Source organism: Centropristis striata, chromosome 18 (genome assembly GCF_030273125.1).
Source record: "Centropristis striata isolate RG_2023a ecotype Rhode Island chromosome 18, C.striata_1.0, whole genome shotgun sequence".
NCBI classification, from domain to species: domain Eukaryota; kingdom Metazoa; phylum Chordata; class Actinopteri; order Perciformes; family Serranidae; genus Centropristis; species Centropristis striata.
Genome location: NC_081534.1, coordinates 28,054,350 through 28,079,048, shown reverse-complemented (window position 1 = coordinate 28,079,048; position 24,699 = coordinate 28,054,350). Strand labels below are relative to the sequence as shown.

Genomic DNA, 24,699 nt, shown 5'->3' with positions numbered 1-24,699 from the left:
GTAATGCTCACCATTCTAGTGCAGTAAACAATAAAAGTTCAATAAAACTTCCTTCCACCTTCGCATAGATTATATTTTAATTTGAACAATTTAGGCTTAAAACCCTAATGCAGGACTTGTACTTTGATATTATAACATTGTTTTTTCACTGAAGTAAGGGAGTATTTCCTCCATCACTGCTTACTAGGGTTGTCACGATACTAAAATTTTCAACTCGATATCGATAGTCAAGAAAATATTTGATACTCGATACCATTTTCGATACCACCAGGATAAAAACAAAGACCCCAAAATTTAACAGGAATATTTTTATAAAACAAGAAAATGCAACATGTAAAAATTAACAGAACAGAATATTTTCTCTTAGGTTATTAAGTTTACTGATATACTGTATGTTTTATGTGGTAATTATGTTTGATGTTTGTTTGTGTCTAGTTTTAGTTTTAATGTTATTAAATGTGTTAAAGTTCTTATTTATTATTGTTGTTTTATGTATTTATTTAGGTTGGTTTTGTGATTTTGTTGTTGTTGTTCTTTTTTTTCTTTCTTTCTTTTTTTTCTTTTTTACAGGGTTTGTCCATTGGTGACTTATGTTGTGTTTTGTTTAAATTAATAATAATAAAAATAAAAAAAAATTAACAGAACCACAGGTTAAATATTTATAATAAAAAACAGTTTTGCAAAAAGAAACTGCAACTGTGATAACAAGCTTCAGATACTCGATACTTTTGAAAATGAGTATCGTATCCGGATACAACGTTTTAGTATCGATACTTTTGACAACCCTACTGCTTACCGGAGCACAGGCTGGGCCATCTTTGGGGCACAGTTCCACAAGGCAGTGCAGGAAGATTTCGTTACTTCCCCCGACGAATTCGAACATGTTGAAAGAGAAGGAGTTGGACAATCCGACTCCATTTCCCTGCATCATCACCGTCTCGTCAGCCTTGTTTGGGCATCTACTCAGAAACAGGAAAATAGACATGATGAGATAAGTTGCATTAGCAGTTGATTCCAACAGCAAGGCAAGGCAAGTTTATTTGTATAGCACAATTCAACACAAGGTAAAGTCAATTAAAACATCGAAATAGAAATAAAAATACAAATAAGATAAAATAAGATACAGCAGGATAAGAAAAGGGCAGAAGAGTAGAGCAGATACGTGTTAAAGTTAAGAGTACACTGCAGTAAACAATAGTGTTTTCAGTCCTGATTTAAAGGAGCTGAGTGTTTGGCAGACCTCAGATCTACAGGTAGTTTGTTCCACAGGTGAGGAGCAGAATAACTGAAAGCTGCCTCACCCCACTTAGTTCTTGTTTTTGGGACACGCAACAAGCCAGTTCCAGATGACCTAAGGGGTCTGGATGCTTCGTAGAGAGGTAGCAGATCAAGCATGTCATTTGGTCCGAGACCATTCAGAGCTTTGTAGACCAGCAGTAAGATTTTAAAATCTATCCTCTGACTCACAGGAAGCCAGTGTAGTGATTTAAGGACCGGTGTAATATGGTCCAGTTTCCTCGTGTTTGTGAGGACTCTGGCGGCAGCGTTCTGGATCAGCTGCAGCTGCCTGATTGATTTTTTGTTAAGACCTGTGAAGATGCCATTGCAATAATCCAACAGCAACTTGCAACGCGTTTTTTTCTTTTTCTTTTACTCACCCTTTTTTGATGAGGTCATATCGCGGACCATCAGGTGACGGCAGGTTGGTTGCCCAACAAGAGTCGGTCACTATGGCGAGGAGCTTCTCGTCCAGCCCCGTCGTCTTCAGCTCCACCCAGATCTTTTGGTCTAGCCGGATCTCGGTGTTTGGCCCGATACGTTCCATGAGGCCGGGGTCTGTGTAGGCGCTCATATTCAGAGTGTAATTCCAAATTCCTGATACGATCGTCTCCACCACGGAGCTAAAGAGCACACACACACACATATATATATACTTAAGCTGTCTTAACTACAACAGGTTGCACATTAATAACCAGGTGAAGGTCAGCCAGCCTCATCACACCTGTCTTTAATCTTGAAGGACACACTCTTGCGTTCTGGTTGGTTGTAAAAGCAGGAGAAGTCGATCTCTATTTGGTCGTGGCGGGTGATGACTTCGTGCGCAGATACGTTCTTCGACACGATGCTGTTCTTGTATATGATTTGGCTGTTGTTTTTCTACATTGTGACAGGAACAGGAAGACATTTTTTCAGTGAAAAAAACCCCTAATGATGTACACTAGCACTCAAAAGTTTTTTAGTATGTCTGTTGTTTTCCATGAAAACAAACTGTTTTATTCATGCAATGAGTTACAAAAAGAAGAAAAAAATATAGTAAAGACACTGACAAGGGTAGAACACTATAAACGTGGATTAACACAATGTGCCACTTGAACACGGGAGTGATGGTTGCAGACAATATATAATAGATGTTCCATCAGAAATCAGCCCTTTCCAGCTCATTTACCACATTAGCATGTCTAGACTGTATGTATTATTTTAATTAAAAAAAAAAAAAAAGTGCTTTTCTTTCAAAAATAAGGACATTTTTAAGTGACTTTTTAAACTCTTGAGCGGTAGTGTATATTCATATTTGGCATCCTGACAGAGATAAAGATGCAAAAAGTACTTTCACAACCCCTTGTTGGGGTTTAGAGTCTATATGTTTATGATCCAGTTCATAGATCACATGTATCTAAAGGATGTGGAGGCTTCAGCAGGCAACAGACACACACATAAAGTTTGAAAGGTCAGTGAGATGTTAAATCTCCAGATGCTCGGTTAAGGAGGTGGTAACCAAGTCATCCCACAGACAAATTGACCAATTGCGTTAAAGAGCCCACCCATTGTACGGGGTTTCGCCGAAACCCGAGAAGAGATATGCAAGTTTGGAATCACTCTGTCTTGTGGTGCCATCAGGTCACATTGAAGAGTCCAGCGCTGAGCATTGCCTTTGGCTATGACTTTATTCATTTGTTCTGAGTGTTTTGTAAGACCAAGTTTAGGAAAAAGAGCCCGGGTGAGAGTTGTAAGCTTTAAAAGCTTACGCTCTAACACTTGTTAAGAGCAAAAATCCAGAAGAAAGCGCTCACCACAATCTCCGTCCCGCAGAGGTTGCTGCTGGTGAAGATGAAAGACACCATGTGGCTCTGCTCGTCATAGTCACCCGTGCAGGTCGGGTCATTGAGGTGTAACCTGGAGTGGTCGATGCCGTGGTCCACCAGCAAACATTCAGCCATCGCAACAGTGGCGGAGTTACCATCGCAGACTGTCGGCTCACCTGAACACCCAACCGGACAAAGAAGTGAGTAAATACAGTCACCTTCAAATATATTTATCATGTGCTTTTAATCGAATCAAATCTTTAAAGTATTTTATTCTAAGATAGTATGGAGGTAGAGATATACAGAGAATCCAGGGGAGAGAAATAAATAAACCAGAAAATGCAAAACAGGTTCATTGCATAAATAAAATCAATTTCTATCTTTAAGATGTATCAGCAGGTGCTTTTTGAGTTTTTCTGCTCATCTATTGTCTGAAAAATAAATCTAAAAATAACCTATTTAGTAGATGTGAGGGATTAATCCTGATAGATAGATAGATAGATAGATAGATAGATAGACAGATAGACAGACAGACAGACAGACAGACAGATAGATAGATAGATAGATAGATAGATAGATAGATAGATAGATAGAGAGAGAGAGAGAGAGAGAGAGATAGATAGATAGATAGATAGATAGATAGATGTGTTTTTCATGCCACTCTACCAAAAGTCTTTGCTGAAATGTAGTTGGAGGCAAAAATGGCCCGACAGAAACACCGGGTTTCACCGGACTTCTTATTTCCGCAAAACTCATGACCACTGCAGTACTTCTCTGGACAGAAGGCGTCACTAGCTGCAGACAGACACACAAGAACAAAAACTTTAGGAAAAGGCACATTACATTTCTTTGTTGATGTTAACAGATTTTGTGATGTAGTCTTGACTGGACAGAAAAAAGCCCTGTGGAACATTTTCAAAAGTTAACTGCGTTTACTTGAGTATTTATTCATGCACTTGTTAATCCCATGTGAAAGTGTGTTAAAAGTAGGACTTGATAACAATCAACTGAAATTGGACGTTCACTGATGCTTAAAAGGAATAAATCATAGTGCACTTTTTGCAAATATCGGTAGGCTTTATTAATTCTAATGCCATAAGAGGTGTATACACTGAAAATGCTACTTTAAGTATTGCAGGATTACTGTAGTCTATTTAATTTCAGTACACCGTAGTTGAACCGAATGGCATCTATATTGAAGCACACTTTTTTAAATTATATCTTAAATGTACATACATTTAGCACTAAAAGTAAAAGTACCTGTAATAACTGAAGTACACACTCACCGGCCACTTTATTACGTACACCTGTTCAACTGTGCGTTAATGCAAATATCTAATGAGCCAATCACATGGCAGCAACTCAGAGACAGGTAGACATGGTGAAGACGTATATATATATATATATATATATTTATTTTTTCATTTGTTAAAAATTGTACTCTGAAAGAAATAAAACTTGCAAAGAATTAAACAATTTAAAAAAGCAAACCAATTGAAATGACCAAGTGAAGTAAAATTAGACAAACATGCACCAAATTTATATTGCACACTATCATATATACTTTTACCCAAATTATTCTGTATATTTTACTACAAATAATGGAACTAAGCTCCAGCATTAAGACTGAAGGTTTTGCACAGTGCATTTAACCCCAACTTAAACTGGTTCTGTCAATAAGAAAAGTGATACTGAATGAGGATCTTACAGCAGTTGGTGGTTGACTCCCAGTCTAGGTCCATTCCAAGCAGCATACTGCAGGCCTGGGCATAAGCCTTAATGGACTGGCAGTAGACTTCGTCCATCGCTGGATAGTTACACATAGTCTGATTGCAGCTGGATACGTAATGCTCTGGGGGAATTTCTGCATTGCAGACATTAAAGGGCGGCTGTAACAGGACATCACAGCTGTTCCAGCCATGCAGAGATGGGGAAAATGCACAAAGTACAACAATTATCACTTGTTTGATAACAGTGTCATGGCACAATATAATGTATGAAAGTTGAATGAGCCCACAACTAAAAAATGTAATTGTCTAGGCTTGCTGAAGCTCAGATATTCCAAATCTATTGAACCATTTGGCTGGAAAGTGTGTTTTTCTTATCATGCTATAGTCTTTGGGCACACAGGACCATTGTTTATGCATTATACTCCTTTATACGTCATGCTGAATCCACCTACACCACGGTCACATGACTTGAACGTCTCTAACGTTAGCTTCAGACGGTCTCCGACAAGCTAACCAGCAATTTTGACAAGCTAGCAATTCTGTAGCCTAATAAATTGTTTATTAACATAATTTACAATCTACAAGAGTTTGCAAGAGCACTGAAAAACAGGACTAGAGGCTGTTAGGCGGACTAGTGAGAATCTGTGTGATGATGTTTAACAACCATTGTAGTCTCATTTAGCCACTTGTTAGCAACTGCCTTTTTAAGGACACATAAAAACTTCAAAATTCACAAGTGGGGGTATTTACTAATGCAAACTTAACTTCTTAAACTTTTGTTGTGCACAGACCTTATTTCAGGCATCTGACCACCAACACATTCAAAATCCTCACAGAGTTTGAGAGGAGAGACCCCAGGGCGCTAACATGCTAATTTACTTCTGGGTTGAAGAACTCGTTCCTGTGGTGCACTGTTAGGTTGAAAACTATGAAAAATAGTTGTAGCTCAGAAACTACAAGGAGTACAGTCAAGTATTTAATTAACGCAGTGTTATTAACACAAGTTTTTTTCCCCCTTACTTTTCAAAAACAAATCCTGATTTTAATGATTGATTTAAGTGTTCATTTCCATGTGATAAAAACTTTTCACACTTGCACTGTTAGATACCAGCCAAAAGTATGTCTGTGACTTTAAACCAGTCAGAACTATTTTCCTGACCATACCTAATATAGTCTTTTGGGACAAAGGGGTTAAGGATGAAAGGAGAGTTGGGTGTTTGTTTAGATGAGTCACTTCTTACCGTGCAGCCTGGTCATTGCAGTTGATTTTAGGGTCGCTTTTTGGTGGAGCGTCACAGCTAAGGGATGAAAAATAGCACAGCCCAATAAATGTAAGCTCTAACCAGCTAGTTAACAGGTAATATCAGTCGGTGCATTGTGTTAAGACTAAGTCGTAGGTTACCCAGCAGCACTTCGGTTCGACTTTGCCTGGAGCAGTTTGGAACCTGAACACACACCGGACTCCATATCTGGTCCTGGATAATATCAGGAGACATTTCCGGTTACATGATCAAACTTTGAACTTAATACACAGCTGGCATTCTTACATCAACTTTGAAAAGGGCAAATAGTAGAATACACTATATATGAAATAATTTATCCAGATAGATTTAGGTTTTTTGTACCCATCATATGTGCATTGAAGCCATCAAAAAAGATTTTCCAGTGAGATATTTTGACAGTAATTCCGGACGCCTGCCTGTCCAACATCACACCATGAACAGTCTGAACAGTGTCATTTAGAAGTTGGCCGTCAACCTACATCACAGCAGATAGGTGAGAGAAACATTGGCTCAGTCAATGTGTGGTACAGCATGATGCTTATTTAGTCAATTATGGCATTTCCAATAAAACAGACAATTAAGCAGGGAATTCTGTTGGGTGCGGTTACCTTGTGATTGACTGGTCACTACCAAGAAGAACGATGTATTTTCTGTCTTAGAACTTTGACCCTTTCACATTGTGTTTTCACTTCATGAAAGTTAATTTAACATTTTTGGTCAGCTAAAACTGTTTTGTTCAGCGTTTGGTTGGTACTAAAAGACACTGTAAGGGGGTCAGCTGTTCCTTTTAAATAAAAATAAATAAAAATGAAATATTGAACCCCCAGAATGTCAAACTGATGGATTCAAAACAGTCTAAAAACTGCAGTCCCTGGCATGTAATGTTCATCAGTGATTCATCAAAGGAGGATTTACAGTGGGTGTATTTCAAAACATTTTTAAATTCAAGTTGTTGTTGTCGTTGTTGTTGTTGTTTTTGGCAACTTACCCGAACTCTTCCACCTTGTTCAAAATACATGTCTTTGCCAGTTTCGGTCAGTGATAGAATCAAGTGGTCCAAAAGTGGCACATCTTTACGCCGTCGCTCCTGGAATACTGCAGATAGTGTAAAGTTTGGCTTTACTTCCCCTAGAATGTATGCACACCGATCCTGGACCACGTACTGTGTGTTTGTGGAATTAACAATGATCGTGCTGCCAGTCACAGAGCAAATTTTAGGTGTGTAGCAACCCCTGTAGATGGAAAGAGGCAAATATTTTGTGTCATTTTATTTCTGACAAACAAGACAGAAAAATGGATCACGTAATTTGCAGTTCACATAAATTTGAGGGGAATGATTCCCTACTTCAAACCTAATGTAATACTTCACTAATTTTAAACATAAAGAATGTGTGTAATTATGTGCATTTTAGCCTGTGATCACACTTGTATAATGTAAAAAATAAAATAAAAAAAGACATCTAATAACTCTAAAATAATAAATATTTCTGAGTTAAAAACATGAATGATGGACAACCCGTGTTGTCTGGGGCCATGGAGTGATATCAGGTTTTTTAAGAATAAAGGCCTTTGCAAAATCCACAAGAACAGAGAAATTTGTTCTTGTTCTTGAGGTGGCAAGAACAAAAGAAAAGTTCTTTCTGGCCAGGACATTTCATACTTCACAAGAAACTCCACTGCAGAACTCCTGGGATTTCGTCATAGGGCCCTCCCACTGCAGCACACGTCTCATTAAAATTCAAATTTCTGACCAATCAAACAATAGTTCTTGGACACCACACAAGAACAAAGTTCTGCCCAGATGATGTGGCAAGAACAGGGAAATGTGTTCTCTCTCCCAGGGCTGCAAGAAAAGAATGGCATCATTCTATTTTTGCAGCTGTGGAAGAGAGAACAAATGTCTCTGTTCTTGTGGAGATTGTATTAGCCTTTACTCTAAACATTAAAGTCAGGGTATTGCGATGTTGACATGCAATTTTGACCATGTTTTTCAAATATGTCTCATGCAAGTCACTCTACTTTATAAATGCTACATTATGGTGCTATCTGTATCTCTTTAACCCTTTGATGCACAACATGGGTCTAAAGTGACCCGAGAGAGTTTTTATGTTCTATATCTTTGCAATAAATTATTTTCATCATTCAGTATTCCAGGTTTTCCTCAATTTGTTTGTTTTTGATCATCATACTCATAATTTTATGTTTTCCTTGATTCATTTTTGAATAAAATCCCTTTTTGTGTCACTACCCTTCTAATGCACAAACATGGGTCAAAAGTGACCCATATCCATTTTTTAGCTAAGTAGCTTGCTGAGCTAACTACTTATCTAATTTCTTGGCTAAATATTTAGCTAAGTAGCTTGCTAAGCTAACTACTTAGCTAACTTCTTCGCTAAGTAGTTAGCTTAGCAAGCTACTTAGCCAAGTTGTTAGCTATGTAATAATACAAAAACTTTTTTCTTCATAAAGTATGAGAAGAAAAATGTAAATAATGATCTGTTGTTATCAAAAACAAGATATTTAAAGAATACTTGGAATATTCAATCATAAAATAAGTTGATATCAAAAGAGAGCACAGAAACACACAGCAAGCATTAAATATTAATTAAATATCATGGGAAATGAATGTGGGTCATTTTTGACCCATGTTGTGGGTTAGAAGGGATGTCAATATGTTGTGCATCAAAGGGTTAAAGAAAAATATAACAATAAAAACCTATGTGATGTTGTATTTTTTCTTAATTGTATCGTAAGTGTTTGTATATGTATTTTGAATATTGTACGTAGTTTTTTTGTTGTTGTTTTTTTTGGTTTGTTTCGTAATTCTCTTCTTTTTTTTTTTTTACATCATGGCCAGGGGACTACAGATGAAAACTCTGGCTTTTTTGTAACCATGTGTAATCATGTGTTTTATGAAATTGCACTGTCCCCTTTTAAATAAACTAATAATAATTAAAATATTAGGATGCAAACCAGACGTATAAATCAACATATCAATCAATCAACATATCTTTGGTTGGCATACACATACAATGCCAAAAGACTTTGTTGGTGACTGGGCTGTATTGTTGCAAAGACAAATGTCGTGACTAACAAACCTACTTCATATATATATATATATATATATATATATATATATATATATATATATACTTTAAAAAAATCACCCTGTGACCTTCAAATGAATAAAAAATATACTGACATCATGATTGGATAAATAAAAGCTGTATTGCTACTTGTCATTATTATTATTATTATGATTATTATTAATATTATTAACAGTGAAAAGATCAGGGTTTAATGCATTGATTGGGATTCAGTTTTTAAATTGCAATGCTAAATTGATGCAGTTTCAAGTTTTATATCGGTTGAAATGGATAGATCTTTAAAAATTGGAAAGAATCATCAAAAATGACATTAGGCGTTACTTGTAGTCCTAATCTGTATCGCTTTCTCAACAGTTCTTTGTTTTGTGTCGCAAATTACTTTTGTCTGAAAATTCGACCATAGTCCAGATTGTACACTTCATTTAAACTAGTCAGTCAAACCTTTATTAAAACTTCACTCCAAATATAAAGTAAGCATATTTACCCATCCTTGCACTGCTCACGGGGCCCACAGGTAGTGACAGTGACGGGGTCAGATCCATTGCAGAATACATTCTCGCATCCCACTCTTTTCATAAAACCAGGAAGGTAATGGTACCCTGGAAGGTAAGACGAGGTTTCCGAAATTCTTTATCATCACTCACTAGTTTTTAAAAAGTAAGAAAAGGGAAGTAAATGAAGAACAGTGGGTACAGGTCTTACCGTCATCCACGCAAGCGCTTGTGTCCACGTATATTCCAGCTGAAGTTTGCTTTTGATTTAAGCGTTTGTATGTTGTTGGCATTTCTCTAAATAAACTGAACACATACTAAGAGCAAGAGACAAAAACCAATGTTAATAATGTAATGCTGATTGAAAAGTGTTTACCCTGTATACCCTTTTTACATCCATCTGACAGAACGTCCCATTCTCAAGATCGGAAAATCTCCAGGAAGTGAATTTCTTAATATTTGGCACGTATTTTAATGTATACTTATACTCAAGGATGAATTGATCCAATTTTGGTAATCAAAAGTAAGTAACTGTAACCTTGCAAGGTATGTTTTGGTCTACCTCTAGAATTCATATTCTTATAATGACGAATTCACACAAATGTCTGACAGGTTAAAATTATAAAGTGATGAATGACCATTGTTCAGTGCTATATCTTCACAGCTGATAGAGTAACAAACTGGTGACTCTAATGTTGTGTGCCCATCTTCAAGCTGTAACTGTAGTTGTATTTGTACATATAATTTCCTCGACAATTCAGGAAGACAGCGACAGCATGACCTGAGCTTTAAATTACTCTGTGACTATATGACCAGAAGGCAGCCAGTTCAGTTCCCAAACTAGCAGGATCAATATGAATGGGTAGACAAATTAAAGGAGCTGCACTTTCCCATAGTTAAGTTATTCATTAGCCTTAACCAATTGCACTCCACCAACTACTTTTTAAGCCATTTAACAATTTCTTATTTTTTTAAAACACAACCAAAATAATAACACACTGGTTTGTATGAGAAAGAAATATTAATTAGAGGTGGGTGAAAATATCGGTACAGCATAGTATCGCAATATTTTGCGTGGCAATATTACATCAATTAATGCCCGCCAAGTATCAATATCTACCGTTGACTCTCATTGTGGAGAAATAAAAAGACTGAAGTGAGAAAATTCTTGATTGAACAGTTAAATCGCAATATATTGTATTGCAATACTCACATATCGCAAAATCCTTAAAATCACAATAATATCGCATTGTGACTCAAGTATTGAGATAAAATCATTTCGTGCAGCGTCTGCTGATTCCCACCTCTAATATCAATACATATCAGTAAAACCAATCATCACATTTTTAAGTCTGGTGATGTTTTTCTTTAAAAATCAATATTATTAGAGAAGTCTGTGGGGGTTCTTGTGACGCTACCTGGGCTCAGGTTAGAATCAAATTAACATGCTTATCGCTGCGACTAAAGTTATGTCTAACTTTTACTTACAAGTGTTTTAGAGTAACCCTTCAGCGACTTTATGTACATTGCTGATTGTCCGTCAGAAAAATCCACTAGCTGAATCTTGACCATCTGAAAACCATAAACAGAAGAGAGAGAGAGAAAAAATAGTTAGGAATAAACTCAAACTTAAAATGTTCAAAATGCTGGATAGCCAATAATTTAAAACATGAAACAGATGATTACTTTGTCTCCTTTGCGGCTAGTCGCCAGACTGATGGTGAAGGTTCCTGAGCTCAGATTGGCGAGTGGATCGGACTGGAAGGTTGGCAAAGCGGCACGAAGTGCTGTAATATTTCCAAGGAAAGCCTCTTTTGCACAAGTAAGGAGTGTATAGGTTCCTCCGAAATAAGCAGACATGGCGTAGCGAGGTGTAGAAGCTGTTGCCTCGGCTACCGACGAACCAAAACCAATCGTCACCGAAATCTAAAGAGAGAAACACAAATAACAAGAACATGAAGTCTTTTCATGACAGGAAATACATTCATTTTTTTTTGTATGTTTTTGTTGTTGTTGTTCTTAAGCTTCACCTCCACATTAACTATAGTCTCTGTAATTGCCAATGCAGATGTGCTTTTAACCTGCATTCTTTCAAATGGTGAGCACGGTGCAACTTTAGTCGTCACAGCAGCTCAAGATACAGACGCATAGATATAAAAAACAGAATAAAGACAGATTTAAAAAAATACATATACATACATTCTATACACATTATATGCATACAATGACTTATATGGCTTCTATTTGTTATTTATTATTAATATATATTTTTTGTGAGTTCTTTGTATTTTTTCAGATTTTGCACATTTTATTTTAGCCTGTTAAATAGGTTAAATAAGTTGTTGCATGTTGTAGTATGAACATCAATGAATAAATATATTTAAATATATATGCAGAGGATATACACAGTGTAATATACAGAAGGCCTAATATTCTTTCTCTGGTCAGATGTAAATGGAGAGAGTGCAAATAAACAGTAAAGTGACCAGGTGGTATGAACAGTGCTGCATTATGTGGTGCTGCTGTTGAATTGCAGCCGGTATGAATGACCTGTATATATTATTTCGGGGTACAGCAGAAGGCAGCAAGTCTGGCTCTGTTCAAAGTTAAACTGCCTAATCATAATGCACCTTGATTGTAAGACTATTGTATAATATACATTGTAAAAAAGTATTATTCTATTATATATGTAAGTATATCCATACTTTATTTGGAAATGGAACACCTTTCAAAATGTGTTTTGATACTTCAAGTATACTTTAATGGAGTTTCTCTACTAAGTAAAATATCAAAGAAACTGCCTCTACCACCAGCTGTATAGCTTCATATTTTCTGTGCGAACATGAGAGTGAATTTTTTAAACTTGATGTCATGATACTCACCTTATTTGCATAACTGAATCTCTTGCCATAAAGAGACATGGGTGTGATGTTAAAGGCGTTTTGAGCAAAGACTGACTGCATGACTGCATGAAGACAAATCACAAATCTATTTATCAAGACCAACTTCATTACCATTTCAGACCTCTGACATAAAATGACATGAATTATGGTTGTAAAAAATGAAATTATTTAATAAAATACATTTTTAAACTGCCAAGCTCAATTTCTTCTGTGTAGATTAAAAAGTCAGCTGGTTTCAATCAAAAATATGTTATTTTATTCATAAATGTCTGTAGTCATCTTCTTTGAAATGTACCCTTTATATTGAATTCATGGATAAACACATTCTAAAGCACTGGAAACTTTTCAGTGGCTTCTTACCTGCCATCAGGAGGATCATCAATTTACCCAGCTTCGTCATGATAGAGGCCTGGCAGTAAACGCTAAGAGAGCTGAGAGAGATGGAGTTCACTTCAATCAAACCTCAATTCCATACTGCACAAATACATTCAGTGTATGGGAAGTATTCTTTATATGAATCATAAGTTCTTGAATGTGAACGTTCTTGCACACTGCACAGGGTTATTACAATAAAAGCTTACTTACTGTATCTTAAATACATTAAATCATAGGTTCTCAAAATGAATTACAGTTGTTAGTTTTTAAGCCAACTGTACATCGATTTGAAAGGATGAATCTCCGTTTCGTGGTCTTTAGATGCATTTATACTGCCCTACAAAGCCTAACTGCAGTAACTACATTTTTGGTTGAAATTGAGTTATAACCAAAAAAGAACTCCTTGATGTCTGTTTTATCTTGTGACGTTTTTAGATTTCAATTTTACGTTACTTCAGAGAAATAATGATATAAAAATTGCACTAACTACAATATTATTTATAATAATATTTTGAGAAAAAAGTTTACGAGATTAAAGTGGCAAATCTACGAGAAAAAAATGTGCAGATTTATGAGATTTAATGTGGTGAATATGGGAGGAAAAAAAGTTGATTTTTTCCCACTTTTTTCTGGTAAATCTGCAACTTTTTTGGCGCAGATTTGCCACTTTAAATCTCTTAAATCTGCGACTTTTTTTCTTGTAGATTTACCACTTTTTTCTCGAAATATTACCTGAAGTTACCAAATATAGTTCTTTGCCTGATAAAGGGTTAAGGTCGCCGCATGCTCAAAATTGGTTTTGAAATTTAGATAGATTCTAGGTTTGTGCATTGTGCATCGTAATTGAACCAAAATGTTTCCGCAGTCATTTTCTAAGTGCATGAGCATCATCTACATGAAGGCTGGCAAAGAAGGAAAGAGCGTGCAGCATACCTTACCGTTTGGAGGTTGGGTGGAGAAGCAGGAAGATGAAGCTCTGCAAGGAGGTCAGTGTTGAACCACTCTGGGATGTTTCTGCTCTTGGACAGGTGTGTCTGCTGTGTGTCTCTCTCCGTCCCTTTTTATGCAGGTAATCATGTCCCGCCCCCCCCCAAAAAAAGGTTTAACATTCTTGAGCAATTTTTCACCCCAAACTGGTCAAACGAGTCATCCACAATTTTTCACAAAGGAATACAGTACGTGACTGTCATAAAACCTTTGAGAACCCCAGGGGCAAATATCTTCCAGTGTGACCTGTTCCTTATGACCACGTGAAACGTGAATCTTTTCATTAAAAAGGATTTGAAGGTTTTATCAGTGAATGTGTTTCAGCAAGATATTATTTCTGAACCACTAATATCAACCAATATCCTAAAAGAAGATACAGCCTCTGGTAAAAATGCTGAGAGTAAGTTATAGATTATATGATTGGAAGAAAGTTTTGATCGTTTGCATTGAGGTCCATTTCATGCTCCTGAAAACATCAGTGCCTACTCCCATATAGAGGCATTTGTGGTGTTGTTCAGGTTAAATCAATGAATCTTTGTTTAATCTTAAAAGGCTGTCGTACAGGTTTTTTCACATGTTTGAAAAGCTTTTTTTTTTCTGAGTTCCTATGGGTTTGAGTTGACTGAACAATGGGGGCGGCTGCTGAGAGGTTCCTCTCTTTTGAGAATCTTTAATCATTCATCTACATTCACATGTCAAGCATGACATGTTGCTTTAAAAAGCCACGAAGACGACCTAGGCACCTTAAAGAAAATCTGTCAGTTTAACAATCAGTGCAATTGTCATACCTGAGATAACTTATTTACATCATGATGTTTTATTCTTCCTTAATTTGTTTTTCTTGTATTTTCAAAAGTGACAATTCATAAGGGAGCTTCTTCTTTCATTTGTCACGACAAATCAACATCAGAGATTAAATGACTTCAAGGAAGTCCCTAATAAATGCAGATGCTAATAATTTTAATTGTTCAATTAGTGCTGAACTGTGCGACTGTTTTTACAATGAGGCTCGTGTGCCAAATGTGTTACTTTGTCTTTTCTGGGGGGGTCTTTTGTATTGTTTTTCTCTGGTTGTTTTGCTCCTTTTGTTGTCACTTTGAGTCTCGATGGAGTTGCTTTTTTGGTAACAATCAGTGCAATTGTCATACTTGACATATCTTACAAAGCACCACGTTGTTCTGAGAACATTCTTTGAACTGTGACTGGCCAATGAACTTCAACCAATTAAGTCTGTAACTTTGAAAATTAGAAGTCCAGACGTGCCAGACTTAATGTCATCATACACACGGTAGAGGCGATAGAAGCTTTCCTCTCTTCCTTTTGTTGTCACTTTGAGTCTCGATGGAGCTGCTTCTTTGGTAACAATCAGTGCAATTGTCATACTTGACATTTCTTACTTATATGCAAAGCGACTCGTTGTTCTGAGAACATTCTTTGAACTGTGACTACCCTAAAGTATGGGATTATTATGAGACATTGGGCCCAAGGGCAATGACATGCAACAGGTCCCACCACTTCTTCCATAGAGGAGTAAGATGCACATGAGAAAATTCACAAATAAATAATTTTGGCCCCATCTTAAGGGTCAGATTCAGAAAGGATATAAATGATGTTGTGGATCAAAAAACCCCTGAAGGATGCTTTTTTGCATTTGATTGCAGCTATCCATGTGGCAGAGTAAAGGTGTCGGACCTGAGCTCATTTAACCACATCTGAAACAATGGTAGATGGTACAGGTCGGGGCTGGATTGGGACAAATTCAGCCCTGGCATTTTTGCCCCAACCAGCCCACCACAACTGAATACTCACCAACTGTCTTAGTGCTCTCCTTACCATGTAGATATACTATAACCTATATCACTCCACACTACACTACATGTAGGCTACATGAAACAATTTTCAATCAAAACACAGGAAGTCAGAATGGATAACTTTCACTCTTTAATATAAATGCAATAACATGCAGCACAACAAAGTAAGCCCATAGGCCTGCAGGGAAATATGAAAGAAAACACAGTACTGTAAAAGTACAGTGGAAACTTTATTGCTCACTGTAAAATGGTGTTCTACTAATGCTCAAGAAGCAAATGTTTACATATCGAAAAAGATCCTTTTGGTTGGGCATATAACCCTGCAGAGACAGAAATGGCCTACTGAGCTCAGCTCCCCTCGATAACACATGGGACCCCCAGAAAACATGATTTGTGAAGTTTTGGGATCTCCCTAAAATACTGACAGTATGCTTTTTTTTGCCATGGATTCCTATTTTTTGGGTATTTCTATCACTGTGGATAATGCGTAAAAGTAATAGGCTAAAGATGTGTAATCCCTGCAAGCGTGTGATTCCTCCCTTTGATAAAGATACCCACATGCATGCAGTTCGTGACATCACTGCCGTGGCTCACTATAAATCACTGCCTTTCACTCTGTAAGTCATTCAAGGATGAGAAGAAAAAGGTTTTTTTCCTTAAAACCTCACTCAGTCTGCTCACCTAAACTCTTTTGCTCTGTTTTGTGATGATTAAATGACATTATGTCGAAATCCCTAACCCTAACCCCCCAAAGTGAGCTCCCCCAGAGCCGATGGTATAGTTTGCACACCGCCCAAGAGCACTTTTAACACTGTCACATTAATATCTTAACCTTAACGTCTAACTGCTACTTTGTTTATCGCCTCCAAATCTGTCAACAGCTCACGTTGGCACAGATAATGGTAAGCTTCTCAACACTAACGGGACTGACCAACATGTAATGATGACAAGGCACGAGGATGTTTAACTGGTAACAACAGCAAGCCGAGCATGTTGCTGTGCCAGTCAATGAACTTCAACCAATTAAGTCTGTAACTTTAAAAATTAGAAGTCCAGACGTGCCAGACTTAATGTCATCATACACACGGTAGAGGCGATAGAAGCTTTCCTCTCTTCCTTTTGTTGTCACTTTGAGTCTCGATGGAGCTGCTTCTTTGGTAACAATCAGTGCAATTGTCATACTTGACATTTCTTACTTATATGCAAAGCGACTCGTTGTTCTGAGAACATTCTTTGAACTGTGACTACCCTAAAGTATGGGATTATTATGAGACATTGGGCCCAAGGGCAATGACATGCAACAGGTCCCACCACTTCTTCCATAGAGGAGTAAGATGCACATGAGAAAATTCACAAATAAATAATTTTGGCCCCATCTTAAGGGTCAGATTCAGAAAGGATATAAATGATGTTGTGGATCAAAAAACCCCTGAAGGATGTTTTTTTTGCATTTGATTGCAGCTATCCATGTGGCAGAGTAAAGGTGTCGGACCTGAGCTCATTTAACCACATCTGAAACAATGGTAGATGGTACAGGTCGGGGCTGGATTGGGACAAATTCAGCCCTGGCATTTTTGCCCCAACCAGCCCACCACAACTGAATACTCACCAACTGTCTTAGTGCTCTCCTTACCATGTAGATATACTATAACCTATATCACTCCACACTACACTACATGTAGGCTACATGAGACAATTTTCAATCAAAACACAGGAAGTCAGAATGGATAACTTTCACTCTTTAATATAAATGCAATAACATGCAGCACAACAAAGTAAGCCCATAGGCCTGCAGGGAAATATGAAAGAACACACAGTACTGTAAAAGTACAGTGGAAACTTTATTGCTCACTGTAAAATGGTGTTCTACTAATGCTCAAGAAGCAAATGTTTACATATCGAATCGAAAAAGATCCTTTTGGGTGGGCATATAACCCTGCAGAGACAGAAATGGCCTACTGAGCTCAGCTCCCCTCGATAACACATGGGACCCCCAGAAAACATGATTTGTGAAGTTTTGGGATCTCCCTAAATCTCCCTCTCCTCCTCCACAGTCCAGATATGGTCTGCTCCCCGTATCAGAAACAAGATGGCGACGAGTGTAACGATGAACTCGATGCTTCCAACGGGCCACAAACCAATGGGTGACATCACGGTCACTACGTCCATTATTTATATACAGTCTATGGGATGAACTGAGAACTGAAATTAACCAGCAAGTCAAAGCCGCCACCGGCCAAATAGAGGTGGTCGCTAAACGATTGGGAGAAATGGAGAAGAACATGGCCTGTATTCATTTCTGTCTCTGTTTAGCATCTTTCAGTCTGTCCTTACATCACATGCATGGCTCCTTTTTCTCCACACAAACTTGGCTATCAGTCAGATTTTTCATTTTATTTGAATTAAAGTATAAAGCTGCAGAAAATACCGAAAATACAAACAAAAGACACAGGTATGTATGGTAATGTACCATTTAAAAAAAAACATTTATACACACAAAAACAGCATAAAAATAATAAATAAAACTACAAAATGGTCTATTTGCATGTAAATTAAAAATAGTTATAGTTTTCATTGTAGAAAGAAAATTCACATTTTAAAAATGGTCTAGAATGGTCACTGTGAAAGCTCCTATGATTGAACTTTCAACTGGCTTTCTCAGCTTGTCTACATATCATATATAAATAAAGTTATTACTGTAAATAAAACGTGTATTTTCAATAAATAGATGGACTCCAGAGGGTTAAGCTGGTTATATTACAATCAATTGATTTTTACTTTAACAACCATTTACCTAATAGTCAGCTTTAAATATGATAAATAATGTGTCAAAATTAAAACATTTATTCTCTTTTATAGCAGCGGGGACAGAGGGACCTTTGCCTCCTTCCTGTTTTTCTTCCTCACCTTTTGTTCCTCAGCTGCATCCCAAGAGGAACTTCACTGACAGTTCCCTCAATAACACACAACGCCAAACAAGCATGCATATGTATGTATGGCCTGTTTAGGAATTCAGGAATTCAGCCGGTGTGTGTGTGTGTGTGTGTGTGTGTGTGTGTGTAGAAATGTATTCAAAGGCACTGTGTCACTGCTGTCATCCCTCTGCTCCCCTGCCAGCTTATGGAGAATGCTGGAGACTAAATCCACATCGAGTCTCTCTCTCTCATGCTGCATCCTCACTGTTAGCAAAGTGCAGAAGACTGTAGCATTCATCCATTATTCACTGCTTAGAAGTGTCGCCTGCAGTGATTTAACTTGCAACTAAAGAGCGCTGGAAAACCTCAAGTACCTTATGCTTTTTGGTCTTTTAAGTGCTTATTTTTATTGGAAAACCTGCAAATTCCATCCTGTTTCAGATTTCTGTTCATATTTTCCTGATTGTTTGGTGCTTTTTTTGTCGTACGACTCTCCACAAAGAACCTGGTCTCACAGGAATCCGTGAAATAGCCACGGATTCGCTTAACTCAAAATCCGTGGAATAGCCACGGAATCACTCAAATTTCCGTGAAACTGACACGGATTTCGCTACAATGCAAGTTAATGACAGTCATATCCCGTGGCTATTCCATGGATATTTTTTCCTATTGGTTTGTTCCAAGTCACGTGACTTTCAAGGTCCCGGCACTCAGAACAAAAAACATGGTGGACAGTCAATATTTTGACTTAGTTTCTGCATAAAAATGGATTTTGATCACATTTCTAGCGAGAAATATATGTTTTATTTTCTAAATATTCACTCAGTGAATGTACATAATCACTTTGTATGTTGGAATAGCCACGGGATATGACTGTCATTAACTAGTACTTGTACTCTGTTCAATGACAATAAAGTTGAATCTAATCTAATCTAATCTCTCTTTCTCTCTCTCTCTCTCTCTCTCTCTCTCTCTCTCTCTCTCTATATATATATATATATATATATGTATATATATATATATATATATTCATGACTAAAAAAGCTAAAGTAGTTAAAAGTTTTGGACTTTCCACTTCCAAAACTTTCAGCTGCTCCAGTTTTTTCAGCCACAAATTGGAAACAAAATCCGTCTGGACAAAAATCTCCTGGGAGTTTTATGATTAGTGATCTTGTGCTAGTGGATCAAAACGTCAATTTCTGCAGATATCTGAATGTTATCATAGACCATAGCTTCTTGGAACAAATCTGATCAAGAAATCAAGGCTGGATTTAAATGTTTGGCATGTAAACTTGTTGCTGCTCCCCAGATACGAGAAAAGTGCTTGAATAAAAAGAAAAATGTTAGTAGAGTCGTTCAAAAGTGTCAGAAACACATGCTGAGAGGACTCAAGAGCTGGAGGGCTTAGAGAAGTGTTCAACATGCAGGTGTTTTACTTTGAAGGAGAGCAGAGAAGCTGCAGAATTTGTTATTCACCTCTGAATACATTGTAAGACAGTGTGCTGTCCTGCTCTGTCTGAAATGGTCACAGACCTGCTGTAGCTGCTGCCTGCAGCTCTAATGTGGAGTCACCGCAGGAGCGACTGTTTGAGTCGGAGGTGACTCCACAGCATGAGATCCAGTTAGTGAGGAAGGAGAGAAACAGCCAATAAATTAGCCCTCAGACACTGATGCTCGCTGGGACTCGGGAATTACAATTCAAGATGCACAATGAGATTATGGGCTATTGTTCTCCGGCCACAGCTGCAGGAGGGGGGGGGCGCTTACAATCAATCACTCCTGTAAGCGCTGATGAAAACAGTGGTGCCTACTCCCATAATGAGGTAGAGGCATGTGTGGTTTGCAGGCGGCAATCTCCGTGCCTGAGCATGGAGGCCAACCAGGAAGTGCCTTAAGCCTGCAATCCACCGAAAATTCCAGCAGGGGGCGCTATGTTTAGCTGCAAAAAAAATCTGCCCATTCATTTCAGTGCAAAATTTGAAAACTTCTCACTTGATTTATTACCTCAGAAAATTTTTTCAGGACAACACTATGGTCTCAATCGCTAGTAAAAAATCTTCTTCAAGACAATTTGATGTCAATAGTTCTAATAATGGCCCCATTTAGAAGAAAATAGAAGATAAAGAATCGTATGATTTGGGGCGTGGCTACCTTTGATTGACAGGTCACTAACAAGGCGAGCCGTCATCAGGAGAGAAGCAGAACAATGCGTTTCCACGGCAACGTGTCAATAAAGTTATATATAACGTTATATAGATAGAAAAAGATTCACTGTATTTTCACTTAATGACAGTTTATTTGAACGTTTTGTTCAGTAAAATGTCTTGTTCAGTGTTTGGTTGGACTAACAGACACTCCAAGGAGTCGCTGCTCAGTTTTCTGAGGTAAGAAAGACACATTTTGTTTTTGTTTTTTACTAGCCAAAACTAACATCCCAGTAAATGCTCCAGTTAATGCTAACATGAATTAGCAGCGGCTTCTCTCAGTCAGGTTGAGGTGTAGAGAGGCTGTAGTCAGTGATCAGATCCCTCTCCTCCTCCACAGTCCAAATATGGTCTGGTCCACGTATCGGAAACAAGATGGCGACGCAAGATGGCGACGAGTGTAACGCTGAACTTGATGCTTCCAACGGGCCACAAACCAATGGGTGACATCACGGTGACTACGTCCATTATTTATATACAGTCTATGGTGGTTTGTTAAGGTAAAATAAATGAATCTTTGTTTAATCTTAAAATTATTTTCTTTATAAATTAAATTTCTACTTCAACTGATGAGAGACATACAGAGGGAGGGACTGGAATGCCGTGCCATTAGTTGTAGTTTGGGCTTCGGAGTCTGTTGACGTCTATGGTAACAGCTCGTTAGAGGCTGTCGTACAGATTTTTTCACATGTTTGAAAAGCTTTTTTTTTCTGAGTGCCTATGGGTCGGGTAGGGTTGTGCAAAAGATCAGGGTTGGGCCTCAAATAAATACTTTTGTACATATGTACACACTGTTACTTTGTATAATACCTCCACCTTAAGTTGCACTCACATTATCAGTCTCTGCATCATTAAATAAACCAGAAATGGTAGAAGAAGTAGAGAAAAAACAAAACAACAACAAAAAGAGGTTGCTATTTGGACAACTTTGGCCACCCACGAGACAAAAACAGAGAAAATATTTATGGGTTTTCCATCAGAGCAGAAACAGGTAACAGCTCGTTAGAGGCTGTCGTACAGGTTTTTTCACATGTTTGAAAAGCTTTTTTTTTCTGAGTGCCTATGGGTTTGAGTTGACTGAACATTGCTGAGGGGCTCATCTCTTTTGAGAGTGTTTGATAATTCATACTTTCACATGTCAAGCATGACATGTTGCTTTGAAAAGCTACTAAGTCGACCTGGGCACCTTAAGGAAAACCTGTCTGTTTAACGATCAGTGCAATTGTCATACCTGAGATAACTTACTTATATGCAAAGCAATACATTGTTCTGAGAACATTCTTTGAATTATGACTTCAAAAAAGCGTGTGAGTGTTATGAGACATTGGGCCCAAGGCCGCTAACATGCAACAGGTCCCACCACATTTTCTGAAGATTTTTTTAGTGTTGAATTTTCACAAGGATTAGTTTCATAATTAAACTCCAACTTGATTTATATACTGCATATTTCATACACAAATGCAGCAATAAAGAGCACAATTGAAACACAAACTAAAATAAATAAATGCAATTTAGCAACACTAAAAATTAACAATAAAATTAGGAACAAAAACAGAATCTCTGTCTATTTTTGACTATTTATGACTATTTATTATCATCCAATCATCCATCAATATTTCGGTATATTTTTGTTGTTCAGAACCATTTCTCACATTTTTCTTTCAAAAGGACATTCTGTCAAAAGCGGCAATAAATTAACAAAGACTGACCATGCACCAGAAAATAAAACTTTTTTTTTGTCTAGCCAATGATTGGTCAGGGAGCAGGAACAAATCATTTACTGCTCTCTGTGTTTTGTGTGTTATATTGAATTTAAAGGTCAAATTCTGCTTCGGTATTGTTCTGTGTTATTGCTGCAGCATTTTGTGTGCGACTGTCAGATAAGTTTGGACTATTGGGACTGTTGGTGTTGTGAAAAAAGTATTTCTGAACAAGGAGAAACAACAGGAATAGGTCATTTAATACTACTGTTGCTGCAGAATTGACTGAAGATCACTAAATAGTTTGCCATTTAACATGTTAGAAAATAGTCTAGTGCGCTTTATAGCTGAAAGTTTTGAAAAAATCCATGCCTGTATAATGTCTGTGTGCTGAATGTACTGTAGCTATAGCCAGCAGCTGGTTAGCTTAGCTTAATTTAGCTTAGCATAAAGACTGGAAACAAGGGGAAACAGTAAGCTAATCTTATTTTGTCAAACTAATGTTTCTCAGCTCAAGAATGAACTTTCATGGTGTTGTTTATGTACATTTTCAATGTTTCCTCATGAAGGTTTTCTATATCTTATGGAATATGACTCTAGTTTGTGTTGTGAAAGGGCCACATGGCACTTTTTTAAACATTTGGCTAACTTTGTGAAAAGGAGCTACTTTTTTAAGGTTAGGCACCAAAACTACTTGGTTAATGTTGTGCAAAAGATCAGGGTTGGGCCTCAAATAAATACTTTTGTACATAAGTACACACTGTTACTTTGTATAATACCTCCACCTTAAGTTGCACTCACATTATCAGTCTCTGCATCATTAAATAAACCAGAAATGGTAGAAGAAGTAGAGAAAAAACAAAACAACAACAAAAAAGAGGTTGCTATTTGGACAACTTTGGCCACCCACGAGACAAAAACAGAGAAAATATTTATGGGTTTTCTACGGTGGCCTGGAAGTGCAAAACACTTTTACAAAGTGTGAAACACTTTTACAAAGCTTGAAACAAATTTACATTTGAGAAAACACTTTTACAAATGACAAAACACTTTTACAAACACTGAAAACAAATTTACAAGTGGCAAAACACTTTTACAATTGACAAAACACTTTTACAAGTGACAAAACACTTTTACAAATGACAAAACACTTTTACAAGTGACAAAACACTTTTACAAACACTGAAAACAAATTTACAAGTGGCAAAACACTTTTACAATTGACAAAACACTTTTACAAATGACAAAACACTTTTACAAATGACAAAACACTTTTACAAACACTGAAAACAAATTTACAAGTGGCAAAACACTTTTACAATTGACAAAACACTTTTACAAGTGACAAAACACTTTTACAAATGACAAAACACTTTTACAATGACAAAACAAATTTACATTTCAAAAAACAAATGTACATTTCAAAAAACAAATTTACATTTCAGAAAACAAATTTACAAGTCCCAAAACACTTTTACAAATCAATTTTCAACCGGAAAAGGAATGTACCGGCTCCAGGGCTGAACCTGGACGGGCCAATCACCGGGAGCGACAACTCTTAGTCCCGCCCACCGGGGATGCACGGAGAGACGCAAGTGAGGGAAGCGAGGAGAGGGGAAACGATTTAAGAGACATGAGACGTCCTTCCCTCCGAAGCGTCACGTGAAGCGACGTCCGTTTCTAATGACGGCGGCAGCAGATCACAGCTGGATCAGCTGTCAGTCGCTTTAACAGCTGGAGACATGCACTAATAATAATAATAATAATAATAATAATAATAAGTGTTTTCTCTGTTTAACAAACACCTGCACATGAATAACAACCTGCATTGTGTATTTATACTGTGATCTGTGTCCAGCTCAGGGTCACGGGAATGCCTTTATATTATTTATTTATTATTATTATTTTATTAGGACGGCGTATTAGGGCCAAGTGTGAAAAAAAAATACGGACCGGGGGAAGGGGGGTAAAACTGGTCCATGCCTCACTGGGTTCGTCCGGTGCCACAAATGCAGGCACACACACACACTTTAAAGATGAATAAAGATTCCATAAACCCGGCTCCATGGCACGCGTAAAGACGCATCACATGAGAATGCCCGTGAGGAAT

The 24,699-nt window shown here is 37.4% G+C and overlaps 1 protein-coding gene across 1 annotated transcript; it reads right to left on the bottom strand.

Annotated features, from left to right (window-relative positions):
* Positions 1-320: 320 nt before the first annotated feature.
* LOC131990722 (alpha-tectorin-like) lies at positions 321-12,997 on the bottom strand. The gene is made up of 10 exons (XM_059355837.1): positions 12,958-12,997; positions 12,577-12,659; positions 11,381-11,620; positions 11,183-11,266; positions 4,792-4,972; positions 3,813-3,878; positions 3,072-3,259; positions 2,003-2,157; positions 1,659-1,901; positions 321-959 (listed from the first exon to the last, which is right to left on the bottom strand). Exons 1-10 carry the CDS (start codon positions 12,995-12,997, stop codon positions 605-607), a joined length of 1,635 nt encoding a protein of 544 aa, XP_059211820.1. The 3' UTR covers positions 321-604.
* Between the last annotated feature and the right edge of the window lie 11,702 nt (positions 12,998-24,699).